Below are 22,801 nucleotides of genomic sequence, written 5' to 3'. Positions count from 1 at the left end.
GAATCTTATCGCCAGTATTAAACGATGTTATACTCTTAAAGAATATAAAGTATTTTCAAGCTGATGAAAGTTCAAAGCAACTATGGGGAGGGGGGGTGCAGTGCGCAACCACAGCTGACAGGGTTATTGTCCCCAACCTTGGATGGAAATCAATTTTATGGGGGCAAACATGGAAGTAAAGGAAAGCAAGACTAGCAGAATCTAAGAGCACCAGGACAAAAGGATACTCAAGATGGGATTAATTTTCACGTTTCTCTTGTATTATTTCTTCCAGATGGCTAAGAGCACCTGCAGGGGGCAGAGAGCTGCAATTGGCCCCTCGATTTCAAATTTTATACAAATAAAAATACATTTCGTAAAATTTTCTTGCTCGCTCCGCTTGCAGTGTCTGCCTTTCTTTCAGTCTTGTCAAGTTCACAGCCGCAGCTAGGGATCGGCGAGAGTTGACCCTGGATGCTGAACGATCTAAATCTTTAAAAAAATGTAAAAGAGAATACCATGGCGGTCCATAAACACTTTTGCACCATGTTAAATCAATATTGTTTTATTTTGCAATAATTTCGATCTGAAAATTTTCTTGCTCGCTTCGCCCGCAATTTGTTTAATGTAATGCATTGTAAATTACCTGGAGAAAAAGAAGCATCCACATTTCAAAGACAATTTATATGATTTTTGCTATTGGTTTGTTATGGGGCGGATGAATTGATTATGTATGTATGTATGTGTGTATGTATATGTACATATATATGGGAGTATATACACACACACACACACACATGCAATAAAACTTAAACAGTGAGATCAAATTAGTTTTTTCTATCCCGACTGAACTTTCATCAAGGCTATTGCCCCCCTAATCAAAGGGTCTGCGCACACCTATGATCATGCCTTTCTGCCGCTTTTGGCTAATTGCAACAAAGAGGATGAGTGATGACATGAACACTCATGCCCAGGATGGGATTCCAACCTGGGACTCCTGGCATCATAGTGCAGTGTGATAACAACTGTTACAGAGGTTGCCAGAATGCAGATTATCAAGTAGCTCTCTTCTGTTGTTCTTTAACTGTTTTGGAATTTTATTATTATTATATGAACTTCCTTTGAGAAACAGTTAAGTTCCTTTCAAAATAAATGCACATTAATAAAACAGAATAAATATGTATTAACATATTTATTAACTATCACATTTCTTCAGAAAAATATGACAATTACAGAATTAATACCAGCAGTGTTCAAATTGAAAGCAGCTAGCCCAGAAATTTTCCCTAAATTCATTTCCAGCTGGGGAAAGAAGGTCTTCTTGGTACTTCTTGGCAGAACTCATTTTAATTTCAGTACTGTTACATAAGAAGTTACTTCAAACAACTCATCTGTTGCAGTGTAAATTAGTGCTTGAAATAAAAATAAAAAACTATATACATAGTTATAAGTTATATTACCTCAGCCAGTGGAGAAGCTATGGAACTGGAATCAGAGTGTATGCTGATGTCTAAAGGCCCTACTTCTATCCCTGAGTGTGGTAAAGACTGGAAAAGGCACATTACATACATCATGATGGACTTCTTGTCAGGCACTGAGGTGTTAACATCTGCAAGACAAAAATTTTGTATTAGTTCATACAACAGTACATGCTGTATTTAACATGAAGGTGAAGGTAAAATAAATAATATATGCATTATTTTACAAAATATTTACTGATGTGTATGAATATTTCAACTGGGTTTTAGCACATGCTTGTTATTTGGAACTCTGGTCTTTGAAAATGTACTATGTTGAAATTATTTAATTAAGAGCTGAAGTAAACTCATTCCAGTAACTCAAATGCTCTAAAAAACGATACAGCATGTAAATCTTTTTTGATCTATACTAGTAATATCATCAAAAAATATAACCTCCCTTTTCTAAGATTCTGCTAGATTTCGTGCATGTCTTGTAAACAAACATTTATAAAAATTCCATTTCAAAAAATAATGCTGGAATTTGATGTATCCACAACTAGATCTATTCATAATCTAGATGGCTAATACTTTTCCAGAGTTCGGATATTCCATAAGACCCACAAAAATGTCACAAGATACTTTCACAGATTTTAATTATCCTGCAAATTATGCAAAATTCAAAGTTTTAATTTATTTTGCACCAGTATTGTGTGCAAAACAAACCTGGTGATTAAATAACAGCCATTTTAATATTCCAATGTATTTTTTGAATATTTTAAAACACAACTTTCAGAAAATGACTCATACAATTGCAGTGCAATACTTAGATATTAATATTGTGAGCAATTTTTAATTGTTGCAATTTTCAAGCATCTCTATTGGTGGAAATCTGTAAGTGTATCAGCATCGGTACTGGTACTAGTCGAAAGTGGTATTGTCTCAGGCGATAGGCTATATTAATAAATAATAATTATAACTATCACAACTATTGTCTTTAAATCCTATTTTACATACCTTCAGGATCTAGTAACCTTTCGATTCCTAAGTGCTCTTGAGCAATACGGAATGCATGTTCTAATCTAGCATTAGGATGCTTTTTGGCAATGTTGGTGTAGTCAAACAACTGTGGTCTCCAGTAGTGAATTAAGGCATTAAACGCCAGCCCATCACACCATGAGCTTGTAAAGTTCTTCACGTCAACACCAGGGTAGTTCTGAAATATAATTTTTAAAACACAGTTTAAAAATTCAAGTGAACTGCAATTGCTTATATAATAGCTCTGCCTAGTTGACTGAAGTATGAGTAATTTATATGCAGTAGACATAGGTTTTGAAAAATTATGTAAAAGAAATAAATGTTGTGTAATATTTACATTTTAAAGGTAAAAAAAAATCTTGCATTTACTGCTGGTACGTTTTACATAAATGTTTACCAAGAACATCACCTGTAATTTTCAAAATAGTAGAAAACTTTTCAACTTTAACAAAAATATATTCTCTACATATTAACTGATTAGATAGTGCAGTAAAGTGCAAATTAGAATTTGTAAGTTAAGATTTATTGGATTAATTATATTGGAAATGTGAATACATGCTAAAAGTGGGAAGGTTATGATTGAAGTTATGAAGGCTGTCTCAGGGTGTCTACCAAAATAACAAATCCAAAATTCTTGACTTTTTCATGACCTTTATTTCATTTTTCTTAACCTTTATTTATGTGATACCTACTTAGGTAAAGTTGGAAATTAGAAATTAAGAAAATAAATATTTATTTAATGAAAAACCACTACCAAATGGGCAGTTAAGATGAAAACTGAAGCTCTTTTAACAAGAGAATTAGACTTGCTTTATCTATTAATGCATCCTAGACTGAATTTGGCAGACAAGCGAGCCTCTGGCACCAGGGGCTGCAGGGTAATCATCTGTAGGAATTGTGTTGTGTTATCCGCGTATTTGTGACTTGTACTTTATGTCTTATTTCATCTTTATTGAGGAGCTGGAGAGCATGTCACGGGAAGTTGGGTGATTTCAAATTCAGCCTCATTTTTCTGCAACAATGTCACCTTTCCTGCAATTGTTGCACTCCTTTTGATCCAATTTCGAGCCATCTCTTCATGTCATTTCAGCCATCTCTTCATATCACAATTCATCTCCATGGTCGCGATTAGCCAAAAGTGGCAGAAAAGTGAAGTAAAATTAACCAAATCAATCAGTCCTTGTGACGGCAAAAAACCTTGACCAAAAGTATTATTTCTTTACTTTTTCTTGACTGGTAGACACTCTGGCACTGAAGAAACATGTCCGTATAATTTTAATTAAAGAATAATTGTACCGCATTCTATCATTTATCCACGTTAATTTTTCAATTTTAAAGAATACAAAAATTATGAATGGTCCAAATGTCTTGTTAGCCCTTGTATAACAATTTACGAAGTTACCGAACTAGAAGGGGAGTGATTTCCAGTATCTTCCTGGCACAAATAATTTGTCTGCATGTCCTGTGTGAGATTGTCGTCTCCGATGGCATAATTGTAACATCGTCACCTAGTAATCAAGGGGTCCTGGGTTTGATACCCAGTGGAGGCACAAGTAGTTTGGATCCCATTTTAAATTGTAGGTCCAGTCCTGATTAGCCTTCCTGTGCATAAAGTAGACTTAAAACCAACACTCAAAACTCTTTGTTAAAGCTTGGACTGAAGTCATATTGCACTCCCCTTATTGTTTTACTGCTCTGTGAAAGTTCATGTGTACATACACATGCTGCTCACCATTCATCCACACTATAGTTACTTGCGTCAGCCATCTCAACGCAGAGAAAAAGTTTAATTTATTCCACTGTAATAACTAGCTGGGGGAACAAGATAGTCGAACCTCCCTGAACTTCGCAATTCTTCACCTATCACTACATCACTGTTAAGCCTTCCTGACAGCATAATGGTTTATGCCACACACTTGTAATCGAAGGATCCTGGGTTCAGTTGCCAGTGGGTCAACCTGCACATTTTAGTTGTTTGGATCCCACTTTAAATAGTAGATCCAGTCTCAATTAGCCTATTGTGCATAACAGGATTTAACCTAATATTATAAACTTAGAAAAACTTTAACACTATTGTTGAAATATGCATTATACAAGTAATATATTAATTTTCTATTGATATTCTTAATAGATTTCATTTACACAAAAACAAACTCACTGAGATAAAGTTTAGTATTATTAGAATACCCCAAGCTTACATTTAACTTCCCTGCCAAATTTTACTTAGAAAACTTGTTTTATAATGCATACATATGCATGGACGTCTGCAGGATTTTTTGCAGGGAGGAAGAGCAAGGTATTTTTTTCCAGGGGAGGCAAAGGAGTCATATTTTTATCCATAATAGTGATGCCACCTCAAAAAACAATATTTCAGTATGAAACTACCATGTTCCTTCAACGAATTTATTATAATTAACATAAATTACTGTGATCGAAATGAAATTATGTGTGAAATATATAATTTTTAGGTGGACATTCATCTATCGGGGGGGGGGGGGGTCAAGGTCCTTCTTGCCCCTCCTTTCGGACGTCCATGTACATATGTTAAAGTACTTAAGATTATTGCTGATTTTTAAATATTTTTTGCAAGAAATTGAAATTAAAAAATGGGAAAAACCTTATTTACAAATTAGAAAAACCATGCATATATATTAATATATACAAATTCATAGTTATATATGTCTATGTAAATATTTACCCGAGTATTTTGTCTACACCAAGCTAGCAATGTCTTTTCAAGGTTCGTTTGTTGGAGCTCCGCCATCAAGTCTTTTAAGTGATAATGGACCTGAAAAAAACAGAATGTATCAAAATAATCAAATAAATATATTAATTAGTAAAGAATAGCAGAATGTCTATATGTCTTAAATGCTAGTGTTTTATATCTGCTAAATATTCTCACAAAAATTACTGATTCTTTATTCTTGTTCATTCTGGCAGTCTTTCTTTCCACAGAAGAGTTTATGTGTAAAACATGGCCCATCACCAAATAAAACACTTCCTCCAAACAGTGCACCAACTGAAAGCTTAACAACCTTTATAACAGATGGCCATCGAAACACACACTTCAACTCTTGTGCCTGGGTGGCAAACAACAATTTAGTTTTCTCTAAAAACAAAAGCTTCCCATCTATTGTCTTCACATGTTTCGGTTTGTGTAGGTTCTTGTTTTGAGAACAAATATCCCCCTCCAAAAAAAGAACTTGTTGGCAGGTCTAATGATGTGGCTGAGTAGAAACTTTCAACAATAAATCAACTACCTGTCAGTATTTTTGTACTGTTCTTTTTTAAAACACAAGAAGATATGGTATAATGATCTGAAATGGCACAAGTTATCTGATACAGAAATTAATTTATCTTCAAAGATATACATTCTCCCAATAAGATAATAATTGGCAATATAACTGCTTTCACTCTTAGCCAAGATGCGACCTATAATGTAGTCACATGAAAGTTTTACAATACAGACATGAAGTATCAAATATAGCATTCCCTGATATGAATATTGATAAGGTCAACTTCAATTAAGCCCACTTTAGACGAAAGCATTTGCCTTAACATTTGTGCCATGACCAAAATGCTACCGTGTAAAGTGAAAAATCTTATTGCATTTCAGATGCTATGGCATATTTCATGGCATTTCTCAAGGATAGAACCCATCCTATTTCCGTAGCATAACGAATCAGAAGCAACCTCTTGGTCACGAGTGAACATGTAATGGTGGCTGTGTGAGATGTAAACAATGTATCACTTCACATTTTTAAAAGCCAATAACTATTGAACCGAGGAGAATAATGTTTCGTATAAAACATAATTAGGTATAAAACAATGACGCTGCTTAAATACATACTTTACAACATTTACTGTACACGTATGGAAGAATATTTTAGTTCTTTCAATTGTAAACACAGTGCACTCAGCAAAGATGGTGTAACTCAACGTGCCCTTCATGCTGTATATGTTATACATTGTAATCGCAAAAGCTAACAGAAAAGTTACATGAAATGCATCCGTGTAAAGTACTATATATGCTATGAGATTTTTGGAAGCATTTACATGGCATTTATGCTAGCAAAAAAGTTAAAGGAAATGCTTTCGTCTAAAGCCGGCCTTATATATTTGCCTATAATCAGATAGTTCTGATGGGTTTGACCTTTCAAAAATTAAATATTTCGAAATGTATTTAAAAAACAAAAGTTTTTTGCTTCTACATTCATAGAAAGCAGTGTGGGGGCCATGACCCCTACAATTGCATTGAATCAATTGGGCAATATAATTAATTTGATTCTTGGTCATATTCACAATTTCATTCAAAATGCTTTTAAATAGATGGTATCCCCTATATTTTTTGAAAGAAAAAACCTGTGGGTACTCTTCTTTCCAGGGAGAGGAAGGGGAGGATATAACAAATATTTGCTAATCATGCACCAGTGACGCAACTACAGGGGGGGATTGCCCCCCTCCACCTTGGATGGAAATGAGTTCTGGGGGGCAAAAGTTGAAGGCGAAGTGTACCTGCAGGGGGCAATTACCGCCCATAACTTCAAATAAAAATACTTCTCACAAAATTTTCTTGCTCGTTTCGTTCTCTTATTAAGTTCAGAACCATAGCTAGGGGGCGGCGGGAGTCAGCCCTGGGTGCCGAAATATCAAAATGAAAATAACTTGTAAAATTGATTGCTTCATTTGTGGTTTTAAGTCCACTTTACACACAGAAAGGCTAATTGGGACTGGACCTACAGTTTAAAGTGGGGTCCGAACCACTGTGCCATGTGTCTCAACTGGGTATCGAACCTGGGACCCATTGATCACAAGGCGACAGTATTACCACTACACTGTCATGGGAGGCACGAAAGTTTTAAAAGAGAGAATGCATTGGCGTCCCGCGAAATTAGCACTAACTTCTACCACCTCTTGCAAAATTTACGAGGGTAATAACGTCTTTGATACTACTACTTCTAATAATAATAATATTGTGCCGGGTTCGAATTTTCGGCTTGGGCATGAATGTTTGTGAGTGCGCACATGTCCATTCATCAATTTCATCATATGATCACTCATCCCCATCTTCGCAAATTACCCAAAAGTGGCACTATAAGCAAAGTAAAATGAAGCAAATCAATAATAACAATAATAATGTTATAATATTTATTATTATAAACATTATTATTATTAGCTTTTTATTATTGCAATTATTATTATTATTGGTATGTTTATCCTGGTACTTGCCCCCCCCCCGACAAAAATTCGTGGTTGCGCCTCTGTCTTGCACTAACTAAAAGTAATATTTAGCACATTGAAAACATACCTGCCAATGTAAAATAACACTCCAAACAAGGCCCAGTGTAAGTTTTGGGTTTCCATCTACTATATCATTGTTACTTATATTCACAAGCTTCACCTGTAAGGAAAAATGTGTTCTTTATTTCTCTGATAACATAAGTAACATTGCATATGTAGTATACATTAATGTTAATTTATTTTGGGATATAATTTTAAATGTACTAACATAAATATTATTGTGCATTTCGAAATGGTGTTCCACATTCTCCAATTAAATTAGGGAAGATTAGAAAAAACACAGTATTGTCAGGAATAATAAGTCTACTTAACAGCTTAAATGTGCCTTACTGAAGTGAACAAGCATATCTTGAAAATAGCCTCTATATTTCTTGTTTATTCAAAGTAATTGTTTTGTTTACATCTTTTAATTTATTAACAAATCAAAGTACAGCGGAACCTCAATTTTATGTTTTTCAGGGAAATGCAGGAAAATGTAAAATCGGGGGAAATTTATATAATTTTGCTACATTGGGACTATCAAGATTGAATGAATATTGCGGGAAAATGAAAAATCTGTGAATGTAAAATCAGGGTACCACTGTATACATGAAAAAGTAATGTACAAGCCTGAATTTATAAATAGGTCCACATGAACTTTTAGGGGTGTGTGTTCATGGAGGTGCCTTTGATTAATCCACCTATTTTTTTTAAGAACACACACACACACACACACAAATAAATTCAGGGTGGTCTAATTTCATGTATTTTTTGTTCTGAATATCATATTTACATGGCCTAACTCCTTGTTCCCATTCAAACTGAAAAATCCTGGATGAAATTTGTAGATTACCAAGACTGTATTTATACCAGTATTGTAACTTTTAATATAAAATTTCAAGCAGGTACACAGAACTAGCATACTTACATTGTTTTGTTCTAATATCTGCAGTGCTTTATTTACATTGTTTAGGTGATGTACTCTCATCCGGCCCCTCTCTCTTTTCTGAAAGAATAATAATAAAATTTAATAAAACACGCTAAAACACAAAGTTATTACAAGAACAATGATTGTTTAAAGCTTCCCATTTTGGAAACAAATTGCTGAAAAAATAAGGTTATTACAACTTGTAAATATTTTTATAACATTATATTTAAAATCGTATTAATTAAACATACTTCATCAACTATATAAAGCAAGTTCTAATAGAAATACAATAAATTAGGAATAGACTGTTTCGATTTTTCCCATATCAATATAAAAATAGCCAATACAAATAATTGATATTCTACCAATGCATATCCAACTTCACATCATGAAGCAGTGTGGGGGGAAAATCCTGAAAACAGATTCAGTGTGTTAAGGAAAGCATATAAGAAGCCCTCTTCCAGCGAGTAAATTTGCATTTCACCACGGTTCCTGTAGGGCTTCGAAAAAAGTAAATAGTACACATTCCTCAGATGATCACGATAATCATACCTTCAGCAAAGGCCACACGCACAATCCTTACCTGGCATGTTTTCAATGTAAGATCTGTCTGTTTACCAGGAATATTTTATTTATTAAGCTCTTACTATATGGGGCAGAGATTAAGGCTCATGATTTGTCTTACTCAACAATAATATTATAAAATAATTTCATAATATGTCCCGCCTGCTGTCTAAGAAGCATCATGCTTTGAGCTCCAGCTATGAGATGCATGCAGGTTTTGAGTCTTCTGGGGGAAGCGTAACAACTTTTCTCCTGAGATTTCGGGCTGTGTATGGGTCCGGTGGCCACCCACCATTGTGATTGAATTGGAGAGCTATGAATGAGTAGTGTAAGCCGGTCATGAAAACTTACAACAATGACTGGGGGTTCATCGTGCTGACCACACACCAGGGGAATTGCAGGGGAAGTTGTTCACTCAATATCATCCATTTGATATAAATTTACAAACGTTCTTTGAAGAAAATGAATGGTTCATTGAGACATGTTACATACATTAAAAATAAAAACAAAATGGAAGAATTTTTGCAGAGAGGTACAAGCTATTTATAGATATATTGAATTGGTAAAATTATCGGAAATTTTATTGAAAAACTGACCTTTATTGGCCATAATAATAGATAACTCATTAAACTTTCGCATTCCTACTAGAAATATAAAAGAAAGAAATCATTAAGAGGAAATCCAGTTTGTGGTTTTCTTCTTAGAAAGGAAACAAACTTACATATTGCTTTCCAGTGAGTATCTCAAGAAGAGTTATTAATCTAGAACCGTCTCGCAAGTCCAAAAACAAGTCCCTCACAGGAGGCTGATCGCTCTGAAAGATATGATGAAAAAACACTTATAAATAGCATATACTGGCACCAATATAGTTTAAAACTGATCATAATGCGTAATAACAATGCAAATTGCTAAAACATGCCGTAATAAAGTTTGTATACTATAACCGCAAGACCCTGAATCAACTAACAGGGCAAACCATGAAAAATAATTAATTTTCAATTACAAAAGTGCTACTAACTTACAATAATCAACTGCAAAAGGGCAATGAAAGAAGGCAACAGTTTCAGAAAGTGATTAACAGAAGAAGTACCATGCTGTGGCCGTGCGGTCAGGCGTAAGGCTTTGGGATGCTGTGGGATGCTGATTCGAGTTTCCTGGGGGAGAGAGTAATAACTAACTCTTCTCCTGAGATTTCGGCCAATGTATGGGAACGGTGGCAACCCACCATCGTGAGGAAATTGGGGAGATACGAATGAGTAGCGTAACCATTGATGGAAATCTACAACGACTGGGGGTTCGTCGTGCTGACCACACATCCCCAATAACTCGTTGGATGATCTCCCACCTCGGCAGGTGGGAATGAGGCCGGCAGTCGGTAGGTAGGCCCTAGCCCTCACGGGCCGTTGCGCCAGGGCTTGGTTATTTAATATACAGAAATTAATGTAACAATTAGCGATGAGTTAAATATTACATACATGAATTGCCCTATTCAATTTTCATCTCAGATAGGAAGAGACTATAGGAGATCTATGGATAGGCTACAAGTAATGAGTGTTTCAAGAAAAAGGTAACTCAACATGTATTTGTTGCTGAGTTTCAGTTACCTCTTTTTAAACACCCTGTATTTTCTTTATTGTAGTAGCAGTGATATAAAGTACGTGACTGTAATTCGTAGCATGTTCATGGTTTTGAAAACTGACAATAAATTGAGCAAATTTATTTCGCAAAATTGCATGAGGTGAGTCGATAAGTGCTTTTTGGGAGCTTTTGGAGTCGCCCCGTCCTGAAGATAGCTCGGGATATCTCGGAATTTTTTAATTGCAACATATTTTAGTACAGGCCACCACATTCGCATGAGAGCCCAAAAACTAACTAACCCCGATTCAAATTATCGTAATTTCATGCATTTTTTTAGTCTAGGACTCATCTCGGTTTTAACGATCCTATTTGAAGTAAATGGGAGTCATTACAACCCAGTAGTGTCCATGGCATGGCCCATTCCCATACGGTGGTTCATCACTAGGGAACGGAACTTTAGGTAATTAAATGTTTTTTCTGCGATAAGATAGAGACCCTCGGTTTTGCCAAAATTCTGATCATAGCCTTATATGTCAACACAGCAAATTTTATTTTACATAAAAACACATATTTTCCAGTTTTCTGTATGTAAATACATATTTTGCGAATTTTTATTTTAAATACATAAAATAGCTCATTGACTTCATCTACCTCGCAATCCTCCAAGGAAAAATGTTTATTCTCCGCACCTCTTTCATAACGAGAGTGCTAGGTTTGTTTTGTCTTTGAACACGCTCGTTGGCAGACTTCTGGCGTCCCGCCTACGATTCTATTGGGGGAAAATATTACCCCCACCACTGGATCTAACGCACAAGTGCTTATGTCTAAATGTACAGAATTTTTTGGAAAAAATCAAGGTTTTCAAACTTTGTGCCAAATTGCACGTGTTTTGGAAGCTGAAGTAGAGGAAGAGGAAGCTTTAGAAAACTTCAGCGTTAGTGGCATTTGGTGCTTCAAATATGCAAGAATTGTTTCTTGTGACGTGGAGCGATCTTTCTCACAATATAAGATGCTTTTTTTAGAGATAATCGTCACAGATTTACAGCGGAGAATTTGGAAAAACTATGGTGATTCACTGCAATTCTTCCAAAAAATAGCTCGCTAGGAGGTAAGCATTTAGAAACTGATTTCAGCTGTTTAAAATGCATGCAATATTTTGTTTTTGTTACCAAATGTTTTTCATTTTTGTCACATATTTTCCTGTTTTTATCACATATTTTCAACATTTATGACACATAAGAAAATAAATATTTCTGAGTTTTTTAGCACATAAAGTTCCGTTCCCTGTTCATCACTAAACTTTCTTGAAATTAAACCATTATGCAATGAAGTGTTATTTCTTGTCATTCGACCCCTATATGATTTAAAATTTCTGAGATGTTGATGGGTTTAACACACACACATATATTCAAAATCCTCTCCCCCATGAAATTAATACACATTTTACATTAAGATTTTTATAAAATGAATTAAACAAAAGCGCAGACTTGGGTAAAACAGTACATATAATATGCCGACCTCCAGGCACGTAGCCAGGAGGAGGGCTCAGAAGACTGAAGCCCGACCCACCGAAATCTTACAAATATCTAATTTAAATTGTGTACAGTGGAAATTACAAAGGCTGTCGCAGAGAAGGGGAGACAGATTTTTTCCTCTGGATCCGCGCTTAGAAGGAACTGTACGGTAAACAAATGCACGTGTATGAATACAGTGTTGCCAACCAGTAACTGCAGAATACAGCGAAAAGCGAATTCTCACCGTTTGTAGGGTTCTACATTAAATTGTAGAAATTCTTCTTATGACTTAGAAGGAACTGTACTGTAAACAAATGCACGTGTATGAATACAGTGTTGCCAACAAATAACTGCAGAATATAGCGAATAGCGAATTCTCACAGTGTGTAGGGTTCTACATTATATTGTAGAAATGATTTTTATGGATAATCTCCATAATCACAATGTGGACATGTCATACCCTATTTGTTGCTAGTTCTCATAGAATAAAGAATACAAATTTTCCTCCTCACTTCCCTCACAATAAAAGCCATTTTTTGAATGGCCAGTTCTTTCCGAATGTTATCTTTGTATTTCCGTAGGTTTATTAAATATATATATGTAGTATAAACATATTCACATAACTAGAGTAGTTTTGCATCATTTTTAGAGTTTTCCAAATTTCACACAAATTGGACAAAAATTGTAAGAGAATTTGAAAAAAATCCAATATCGTGGACCCGCGTTTTTCTTTTTTTATGCTATCAAAAAATGAAGTAGACCCTGTCTTGCAATGGACGTAGAGAATAGATGTGCAGAATTTTATCTAATTTACTGAAAAATCGTAAGAGGTTTGACGAATCGAAAATTACCAACGAAATGGAACTTCAGCCACTTTATTTCTTCCATTTTCAAAATTTTGAAAATCTAGCATCATATTTACAAACAGCGATATAGAGAACGTTCGAATAGGAACATCTGCAACAATACCACAAGGATTACTACTGCTGTTAAAGAAAATAAATAAACAAACGAAAAATAGGTCACTTCCGTGTCTATTTTTGAATGAAGTCAAATAAGTATGATACTACTGTGCAAATATCTGAAAACCATTATTGTCACCAATGCAGGGCCAAAAAGTTCAAAACAGCTAATTTTAGCAAAAGAATAGGCGGATTGGCAACACTTCTCGTTGAGTCTGCTTGAACAACAGACCCTGCCACGCGCAACAAAATATAGTCCACTTTCTAACTTGCAAGAATAGAACATTCCTTCAACACAATTGTAATTATCGTACTCTAGAATTATCATAACCAATAGTTAGTATGTAAATGAACTCCAGGTTGGCATAAATACACAAGACGTGACAATTTTTACTCTGGGTACAACACGCATGCGTAAAGGCTGGGCAGGCGGGAGGGAATTTCAATTTGTGCGAGATGGACGTTCGCGTTGGCTACGTTAAACACTGCAGCGGGAAACAGTTGAAAAGCGGCGAGAAACAAATTGTATTGAATGTGTTCGCAAAGTTTTGCGAGAAATATCCAACTATGGTTATCCAGGACGTGATGAAATTGACATCCGAGTTTACTGGTGTGTCTGTTAAGAGTGTAAAATCTGCGCGCAGTGAGGTTCTAAATAAGGGCATTTTAACAACACCAGGGGAAAAGCGTCAACGTCAAAAGCCTGTGTTACAAGTTCAGTGCGATGAGTTTGCGAGAAGTGCCATCCGTCGTAAGGTTCATCAGTTCTTTGAGAGGAACGAAGCGCCAACAATAAATAAAGTGTTGGTGAGTGTGAATGGTGATCCGGATCTGCCGAGCCTTAAGAAAACAAGTTTCCACACACTTCTGAAAGAAATCATCTTCGAGTTTGTGCAACGCAACAGAAAAAATATTATTGTTGACCGAGAAGACATATTGTTGTGGCGCCGGAACTACCTGAGGAAAATACGCGAATACAGGCGGGAGGGGCGAAAGTTGTATTTCCTTGATGAAACGTGGGTGAATGAAGGTCATACTGTTTCTAAGGTGTGGGTAGATTCTGCCGTAAAATCTAAAAAACGGGCTTTCCTCTCAGGATTAACCACAGGGCTAAGAAACCCGACCGGCAAAGGCAGACGCCTTATTGTATTGCATATTGGAGAAAGAAGAGGTACGTTTCTGGGAATCAGATTACATGTGCGACACGGTTGTTGACCGACTTTTTATCAATCCAGCTGATAGCAGTAGCGGCGGCATCAGCAGTGAAGGGGAGGAATCTATGGAAGGAATTTACTTTCTATCTGACTCTGCTTAGGCAAGTAAAACACTTTTATATCTTCAAATTAAATTCTTAAGTACGTAAGTTCAGCTTATCTTGTGAATAGTTATAGTTTTCCTTTTTATTTAATTTCTCGTAGCTTGTAACATTGCTTTTGCGCCAACTTTCTCTCCCACGTGGTGGAAGCAGCAGAAGCTTTACGATCATCCAATCGCTAAAGCCTGGCAGAGTAATACCTTTGCCCTTGTGTTTACAGTGGGCGCCTCCAGGATCACTCAGCAACCCAACATTGTTGAGTAGCAAGAACCCTGGAGGCGCTTGCTACCTGGTTGTTGAGAAGGAGCGACCGCGGCTTCACTCAACATAAAATTATCTCGCTACATGCGGTCAACTGTCGTCTGCAAGTCTGTGGTAGTCTGCAGTGCAGTCCCTTCTAAGCGCGGAAAAAGTTATAGTCGCGTCATGTAGGATGACTCATTCTGTTTCCGTAGCACGTTGTCACATGTTGCGAAACCACGTTAGTGAGCAGCTATGTTGATTTACGCGGAACGTGTTTCGTTTACCCCTCCAGGTTTTTGTGTATAACATTGCTTTTCGCGATGAGTATTCATGATGAACAGCGACATGCCATAAAATTTTGTTGGCGTTTAGGGAAAAGTGCTGCGGAAACATATGTAATGTTTCAACAGGCATATGCCGATCAAGACAGACTGAGACTCTGCGCCAGCACGTAGGAAAAAAGAGGCCGCATTTGAAGAACTCCTTCATATTGCACCCCGATAACGCATGCCCGCATACCACACGAGCTTTTCAGGATTACGCGACGAAAAGAAAAATAGAAATTTTCCCACATCCAGCATACAGCCCAGACCTTGCACCCTGCGACTTTTGGCTATTTCTACTTTTAAAGGCCGCTTTACATGGTCGTCATTCCATGACGAAGAAGGAAGTGATCACGACACTTCAAGTTTTCTTCAGTTCGCTACCTGACAACGAATTTTCAAAGACATTCACAAAGTGGCAGGAGTGGACGCTTGCTTAGCTGTCAATGTATTTTGAAAAAGATGTACGTCTACCCGATATGGCTGATTCTCAATAAAAATATTGTGGTTTGTAATTTTTTTGTTTCATTTTAATGATTCTTGGAGAGGTCCATGTACATGCTTGTCTTTTAACTGCTACGCAGTCACGACTTTTGACCTATTGTGCTCATTTTGGTCTCAATCACAAGCTAATGAACCAAATTGTCACCCTAGTACATTTGCTACCCAATGGAGGTTCCTGTTTTCCTATACAGGAATTAGTCTCACCTTCTCTGCGACAGCCTTCGTAATTTTACTTTTTTAGTAGCATTAGTGGCGGAGTGGTTAGCAACTCGTGCAACGACACCAGGTGTCCCGGGTTCGAATCCCGGCCTGGACATGAATGTTTGTGAGTGTCCATTCATCAATTTCATCATATCACCACTCATCCCCATCTTCGCAAATTAGCCAAAAGTGGCACAAACAGCGAAGTAAAATAAAGCAAACCAATCAACTTAGCAAGATTAACCATATTGTATAATAAGTTGTAATGTGCTGAGAAATTCATCTTCAGGGCTTCAACCCCTCCAATTTTTTACCTTTAGATGGCGACTGTTGATAAGGAATGAGCCCCTCGCCCTACACTCCGAAATAAAATTCTGGTTACAGGCCTGCCGCTATCCGTGGCGGAGAGGTTAGCACAGTGCGCTACGACCTCATGGATCTTGGGTTCGAATCCCGGCCTAGGTATTGGGTGTTCTCTGTGACTGACCGTTCATAAATTTCATCACATCATCACTCATTTTCATCGTCGCGATTAGCCAATAGTGGCAGCAAAGCGACGCTAATTAACAAAAATCAGATTAAATCAAATCAAAAATATTTGTAAGAGTTTTGGAAATTTGTTATAATCTGGGAGACTTGTTGATTTTTTTTTACAAAAAGGCCAACTACACATTGTCTGTCCGTCCTTACACAACTACATGCTCCACATGGAGTCACTTCGCACGCGGTCAATGATCATGGTGTGATAAAACACTTATCCGTACTTATTTTTATTTTCACGTACTGTCCTTCTAATGTAAGTTTAATCATGATGATTGTGTGAAATTTATTTCTAATGTAAGTTTAATCATGATGATTGTGTGAAATTTATATATTTGCATTGAAAAAAAAGCTACATTCTAACAACATATCAAGTCTGTAAAAATAATATAACCATTTTTGTCACAACCATCCAAGGCCATGCTGAGAACAACGCACTGTAAGCACGTATATGAATGCAATATGAATACGTTACATGCGCCCTCTTTATGTGGCAGACAGGCAGCAAAGATATTGCTCGTAATTTCTTACCTTTACTAGCTGAGAATTAATCCATTTGGTGAATGTCTTTTTCTGCACATCTTCTCGTTCATCTGAAAAGAAGAAAAATATATAGGTTATGCTAACGAACATCTTATCATTAAAAAAAACTTTAATTCTATTTATCATCTAATAAATTCAATTTAAATTAAAGTAGTTGAGACTGCACATTGCAACATATTTATTGTGGTGTACATGTCTGGGGCCTTGTACTGAAACAGTACTGAAATATAAAAATATATAAAATATAGGCAGAAGATCGTGGAACTTTCAACAATAAGCATCATTATATTTATACATCGAATTTTATTTTAAAACCGATCTTTCCCATGTTTGCGTTATGTAGAAGAGTTACAATCGTTGATGTATGCAGGGAGGAGTTGATGGGGCTACAGCCCCTCCACAAATTTTGAGGAAAATCAAAATTCTTAAATGAAAACAGTAAAGAACCTGGGGAATAGACAAAGTAGTAACTGCATACATACAAACTTCCATTTGCTATCTACTCGGCATTTGTTCTAATCGTCACGATTAAATAAATTTTAGAAACTACGAATAAGAATAACGGTGAAAGTTGTAAGCGAACGGTGGATGCAAATATTATACAGTGAATTTACTACGGGCATGTATGTATATGTGCAAATGTGTTGACTTCGGAGCAGTATGCACAAGAGCACACATGCACGGCAATAGGGGCTGGAGCTAGTTTAAATTGGGATACAAAACATTGTGCAATGTGCCTCCAACGGGGATCGACCCCGGAAGGTATCTAGTCATAGTAAATAATGATTCATACATAATGAATTTGTGATATATCTGACGCTGTGAGCAACCTTTGGTTGCATAATTATAACTGAATACAATTTTGTCTAAAGTAATAAATATGTTTTAAACAAAACTTTCCTATTATTTCTAACCCTTCCTTCTATTACCGTCGTGGTCAAAATCATGGATGAAAATCAAAGATGATATTTCTTCGAAGTTCCTGTATTTATCGACTTCTGAGGTCTATTCAAGTTCGGAACGTGACCCAGATGCAACATCAACTTGCATTAAAAAAAAAAAAAAAAATAGTGCCAACTTGAAAGATCTTTCCACGTCAATACTTGAGCACGCAAGGCACGGAAAGCGGTTGAGCCCAATCATGCTTTTTTATCTTTTCAGCCCGCATGGATGGCAATCGTTGGAATCCTGTTCCTTCCGAATAGGGGAAAACCGTTTAGGTGAACGACAAGATACAGCCTCTGGCCAGACAACCACAATATTTTTTTTTACGCGTCTGCGTTGGACAATAACCGTTAGATCACGAAGAACATAAATAACTTGACGATTACATAATGCAGCATTGTGCCTGTGCCACACATACGTATTACTGATGGAAACAATTAGGCTTCACGGTTCCTAATTAGACTATTTAATTGTTGGCTGTCTTCTTCCGGCACGCATGCTCAAATCAAAAGCATTCTGAATTTCCGGAGGGCAGAATGAAAGCAGCGAGTATTCTTACATTCTGCACTTCTACCAGAGGGGAGTTCTTGGGTCACATGTTGTGTCTTTTAGTGAGAGAAAAAAGGGAGGGATAACAGATGTATAAACACACTATAGGTTCCGTCTTGGGGGAGGGGGCACTGTATTCTTAATTATAAAAGACTGGGAGGAGAATGAAACGTTTTACGCGGTTTACAGGACATATGTATAGGCTTCGATCACAGAAAACTGGGAGCGATGTTATGCTGATTTTTTTAATGCTTTTGTAATCGTTTTCCGCGTTAAATTTCGTATCGAATAATTACCATCTAAATACACAGAAAATATTAGCACATTTACAGTACAGGATAGTTTAATACATAAACAATTATTCAAAACAATTTTTGTGACTAATTGACGGTCACCACCCCCATTCTTATCGATTACACAAAGTATGACACAACCTATACCTATTTAATTGTTATTTACTCAACGTTGCATACAGTGATGAAAGATGAGAAAACGATGAAGTGAACACAACAGTAAACATAAATAAATATCCAGGCCTTATAAAAAAACGAAACCATTGCAGGCAACAAATGCATTATTAAAATGGTCCAAAAATATCCTTAAATCTGCAGTGCACGTAATGTTATCATAGCATAGTAAACTTGGTAATTTGGCAGCCCAAGATAGCGGATCATTACAAAACTAAGAATATAATTTATAAATTATGTTATACATATAGGCCATAATATAACTTGTAGTTCAACAATGTGAATTTTATATTTTCTGTTACTGGTATTCCTCATTCTGAATGGTTCGATACCAGTTCAGTTATTTACCGCACTTACAGTCTATGTTTCACACACAAATTGAACTCGTTCATTTTCAAATTAGTTAGTTACGTATTTCTGCTCAAGTTGCCTGCATTCGAAAGAACTTTAAGTGACAGAGAAAAACAGGTAAAAGGAAGTTATTTCCATTCCATGCAGTGATAACGATATATTTTATCGATCTTTCTTCGGTCCATTCCTACTTATGAAAAATCGAAAACAACCTTACGACAGAAGAAACAGGTTTATCGTTACTATCATCTTACCTTGTTCCAGCGACGGATAATGTAGCTATATCTAGCGATCAGTACGAATCAATTTAAATGTTTTACAGTAATTCTCTCCATGTATAATGTTAACGTGACCTAATCAACTAAGGAGGTGGACAGAATTTGTAAATTTAATGCAATATATCGACAAGAACTGCCATTCTTAAATTGTCGATAGGATTTCAAAGGTTCGAAGCTAGCCGGATAACTGTTAGGTTACGCACGAAAATATAATTCCACATTTGAGGGAGAGCTGAGAAGTTTCATTAAGTGAAGTTTATTTATAAATGGTGCATTAATAGATGATCTCATTCAAATAAATTCATTATCCACTGTTTAACGCTGAATGGGAATTAGCACAATTGAATCACTCATCAAGCTTCCAATGTGACTGTGACAAGATAATTCTAAAGTCGAAGTGCCGGGATACACCGGGGTACGTTATGCGTTCCGAGGGAAGTTCACAAAGTTATTTCGTTTGCGTACAATTTACGCTAAAGATGGCACAGTAGAGTTCGAATGCCTTAGTTCCACTTCTGGAACAATGAAGATGCGATTTTATTTACTACATTGACACACGCGTAAATTACATATGTTTTCCCGTCTTACGCATGTGTTTTGCAGAGTTCATCTTCGCGGTTATATGGCTGTCTTTCGCGCATTTTAGAACAAAATTACGCATATTCTAAAACACGACATAGTGTAATTATGACAATTAAAACGTTTACAGTATACAGTTCATTATCTCTATGCAAGTCTCTTGTGCGTTTTGCAACTCTCTTACCGCGTTGAAATTAATCCCACCCAGCAATCAATCATAGTAAGTGAGGTATACTTATCAAGTCCCAGTGATAAAAGCTTTACGGAGTGATGCAATTGTATACTCGCAGTAAGTTGGCCAATGCAAGCGTTATGGTCAGGGGTGTCCACAAGAGGGTTATCACGGTGCGCGCTACGTCATAGATTTTGAGGGGTGAAAATAATTGAACTTGATGTTATAATAAACTATTTTAAACAAATTTTTATTCGTTATCTACCGCTCCTATTTATCTCCACACAAAAGTGGAGGGATTGGCTGATTTTTCATTGGTTTTTGTTACATAACGTCGTTTTGTTCTTTTATTTTTACAGGGGTTAATCAGGACAAGGCGTATGAATAGATGATGGAATTCGCACTAGCCATTTCTAACAGGGAATCATTTTATTAATTAAACACACACTATTATGTTTTGGAGGTTTGGAACTCAATTTTTGAAAGGGGTCAAATTCGGTAGTATTGTAACCAGACGCCGACTGGTGAATTGGTACTGTTTGCCATCGTCTTCCACAATGCACACGAAACGGAAAGTAGAAATATTCACATCAAATTTAAAACTTTTATCTTCAGCGTGTTTACGTAAACTGCACAATACTGTCGGTCATTGTAATTTTGTAATGATTCTGTGTCAAAATATTGTTATAACTATAAATAAATATAACATTTTCACTTAATAGATTAATAGGTTTAAAGTAGAACAAAGAACATCATGTTAAAACTCATTCGCCAGTTAAGGGCACTAGCATTAATTATATTTACTGTAATGCCTCTTACGGTTTGGTTCAGGGAAGGAAAGCAGAGTCGTAGCTAAGGGACCACTACCACTACACCACCGGGGAGGCTCGCATGTCGTTTGGGAACAAGCCAATGAACAGCAACGTTTCAGACAGTAGAGGCATGACAGGCCGCACGAACCTGCGTTGAATTGATGAAATCCTCAAGTGACAGTGAAATGTACCTAAGGGTTTTCAGACGCAAGCGGCAAGCGACAAGCAACACATGTCACTTGGAAACGAACCTTCAGAAAGAAATGCAGCCTTTCGTACCGAAATGACACATATCACTTGCGTGTCACTCAGACTGTGCCGTTTTCTCAATGGCATCCTGTCGCCTCGGTCTGTTGGTCGCGCATGCGCGTTGATGATTCTTTATAGACTGGAGGAGCCTACGTAACTTCTTGTCACTTCGGTGCGAAAGTCTCGTGTCGCTTCGCTCTGAAAGCTCCATAAAAGTAGTGACGTCCCGCGCAATTGTTGGCGTGCTATGAAATTAATAGTCTAGCCAATTTGCAATATATATATATATATATATATGTGTGGGGGGGGGGGGATGTACTGAAGTGTTACAATTACGAATTCCCGTTTTAAACCGGCAGCAAAAGTACTGGGATCTGTAGATCATCTTAGAAGTTGTCCAAAGCAAGGGAACAAACTAGCAAATCAACTTCAATGGGGATAGGACAGGAAGTGTGTGCAGCATTAGCACAACGTGGGACTATGAGAGGAACGTTTACTCAAGAAATTAGCAGCCCACATTCATTGTGGTTGTTTCAACCTTGGGCTTCTATCCAAGGGCACAAAGGCACGGAGTCATAGAACTTAGTGGCACGTGACTATTGACAGAAGTCTGGGCTTCGTTTGTCAGATAAATGTAACACTGACAAGCGAATTCTATATCTGTCAAAGGAAAGATGTATTCTTAAGATTGATAGATAAGGAAGACACTCAATGCTCTTCTTGGCTGGCAAAGCTCAAATTTCCTCAATTAACATGTGTAATGACATGCACTTTTCAGCATTATACATCATTATCTTCATACACGGATGTCGCCAGACATTTTTGTAGGGCGATCAGGCCGTTAATATAAAGTTGATTAATGTAAAGAATATTATAATAGCAATTATTATGAATTAATAATAATATTGTTTAATGGACAATTTATCATCATCATCACTGTCATATCATTGTGGATAGATTTCTAACCATCAGATGTTTGATTACACAGCATAACCGTTTTCCCTTAATTTTTTGCATTTCATACAATCAGTCCTACTGGAATACAGAACCATTCTAGTTAGTAATTCACTTTTATATACCCAAAGGGTACCAGGTTCGAAAACCGGTGGAGGTACATGCACCGTGCTTCGGATCCCACTTCAAACTATAAGCCCAATCCCGATCTGCGCATCAAGTGGATTTAAAACAAAAATTCAAACAAACTTTCATACTTTGTTTGAAAGTTACTTGGAATTTTTAGTCATGAACTTTTTGTTTATTGTATGATTTTAGCACATAATAACGGAGTTGCCTATGAGACCGGGCTTTTGAATTACCCCGAATTCTAATAACTGTTAATTTAAACAACATATTCATGTACATTAATTCAATCAATATTTTATTTCATTTCTGTTAGACTTTTACATCAGAATATTAGGAATTTGTCATTC

At 36.5% G+C, this 22,801-nt stretch overlaps 1 protein-coding gene across 16 annotated transcripts in view; it reads right to left on the bottom strand.

Moving 5' to 3' along the window:
- The window catches only part of Dys (Dystrophin), a 1,073,030-nt gene that overhangs the window by 919,960 nt on the left and 130,269 nt on the right, over positions 1-22,801 (bottom strand). For all 16 annotated transcript variants that reach the window (XM_083123868.1, XM_083123876.1, XM_083123873.1 and 13 more), the window contains exons 2-8: positions 16,958-17,019; positions 9,968-10,060; positions 8,683-8,760; positions 7,783-7,875; positions 5,173-5,262; positions 2,454-2,652; positions 1,440-1,588 (exon numbers count right to left, since the gene is read on the bottom strand). In XM_083123868.1, the coding sequence (XP_082979994.1) occupies positions 1,440-1,588; positions 2,454-2,652; positions 5,173-5,262; positions 7,783-7,875; positions 8,683-8,760; positions 9,968-10,060; positions 16,958-17,019 (764 nt within the window). The remainder of the gene's footprint in view (positions 1-1,439; positions 1,589-2,453; positions 2,653-5,172; positions 5,263-7,782; positions 7,876-8,682; positions 8,761-9,967; positions 10,061-16,957; positions 17,020-22,801) is intronic.

This window comes from Lepisma saccharinum, chromosome 6 (genome assembly GCF_977018435.1).
Source record: "Lepisma saccharinum chromosome 6, izLepSacc3.1, whole genome shotgun sequence".
NCBI classification, from domain to species: Eukaryota; Metazoa; Arthropoda; class Insecta; order Zygentoma; family Lepismatidae; genus Lepisma; species Lepisma saccharinum.
This window is presented reverse-complemented; position numbering and strand designations above follow the sequence as displayed.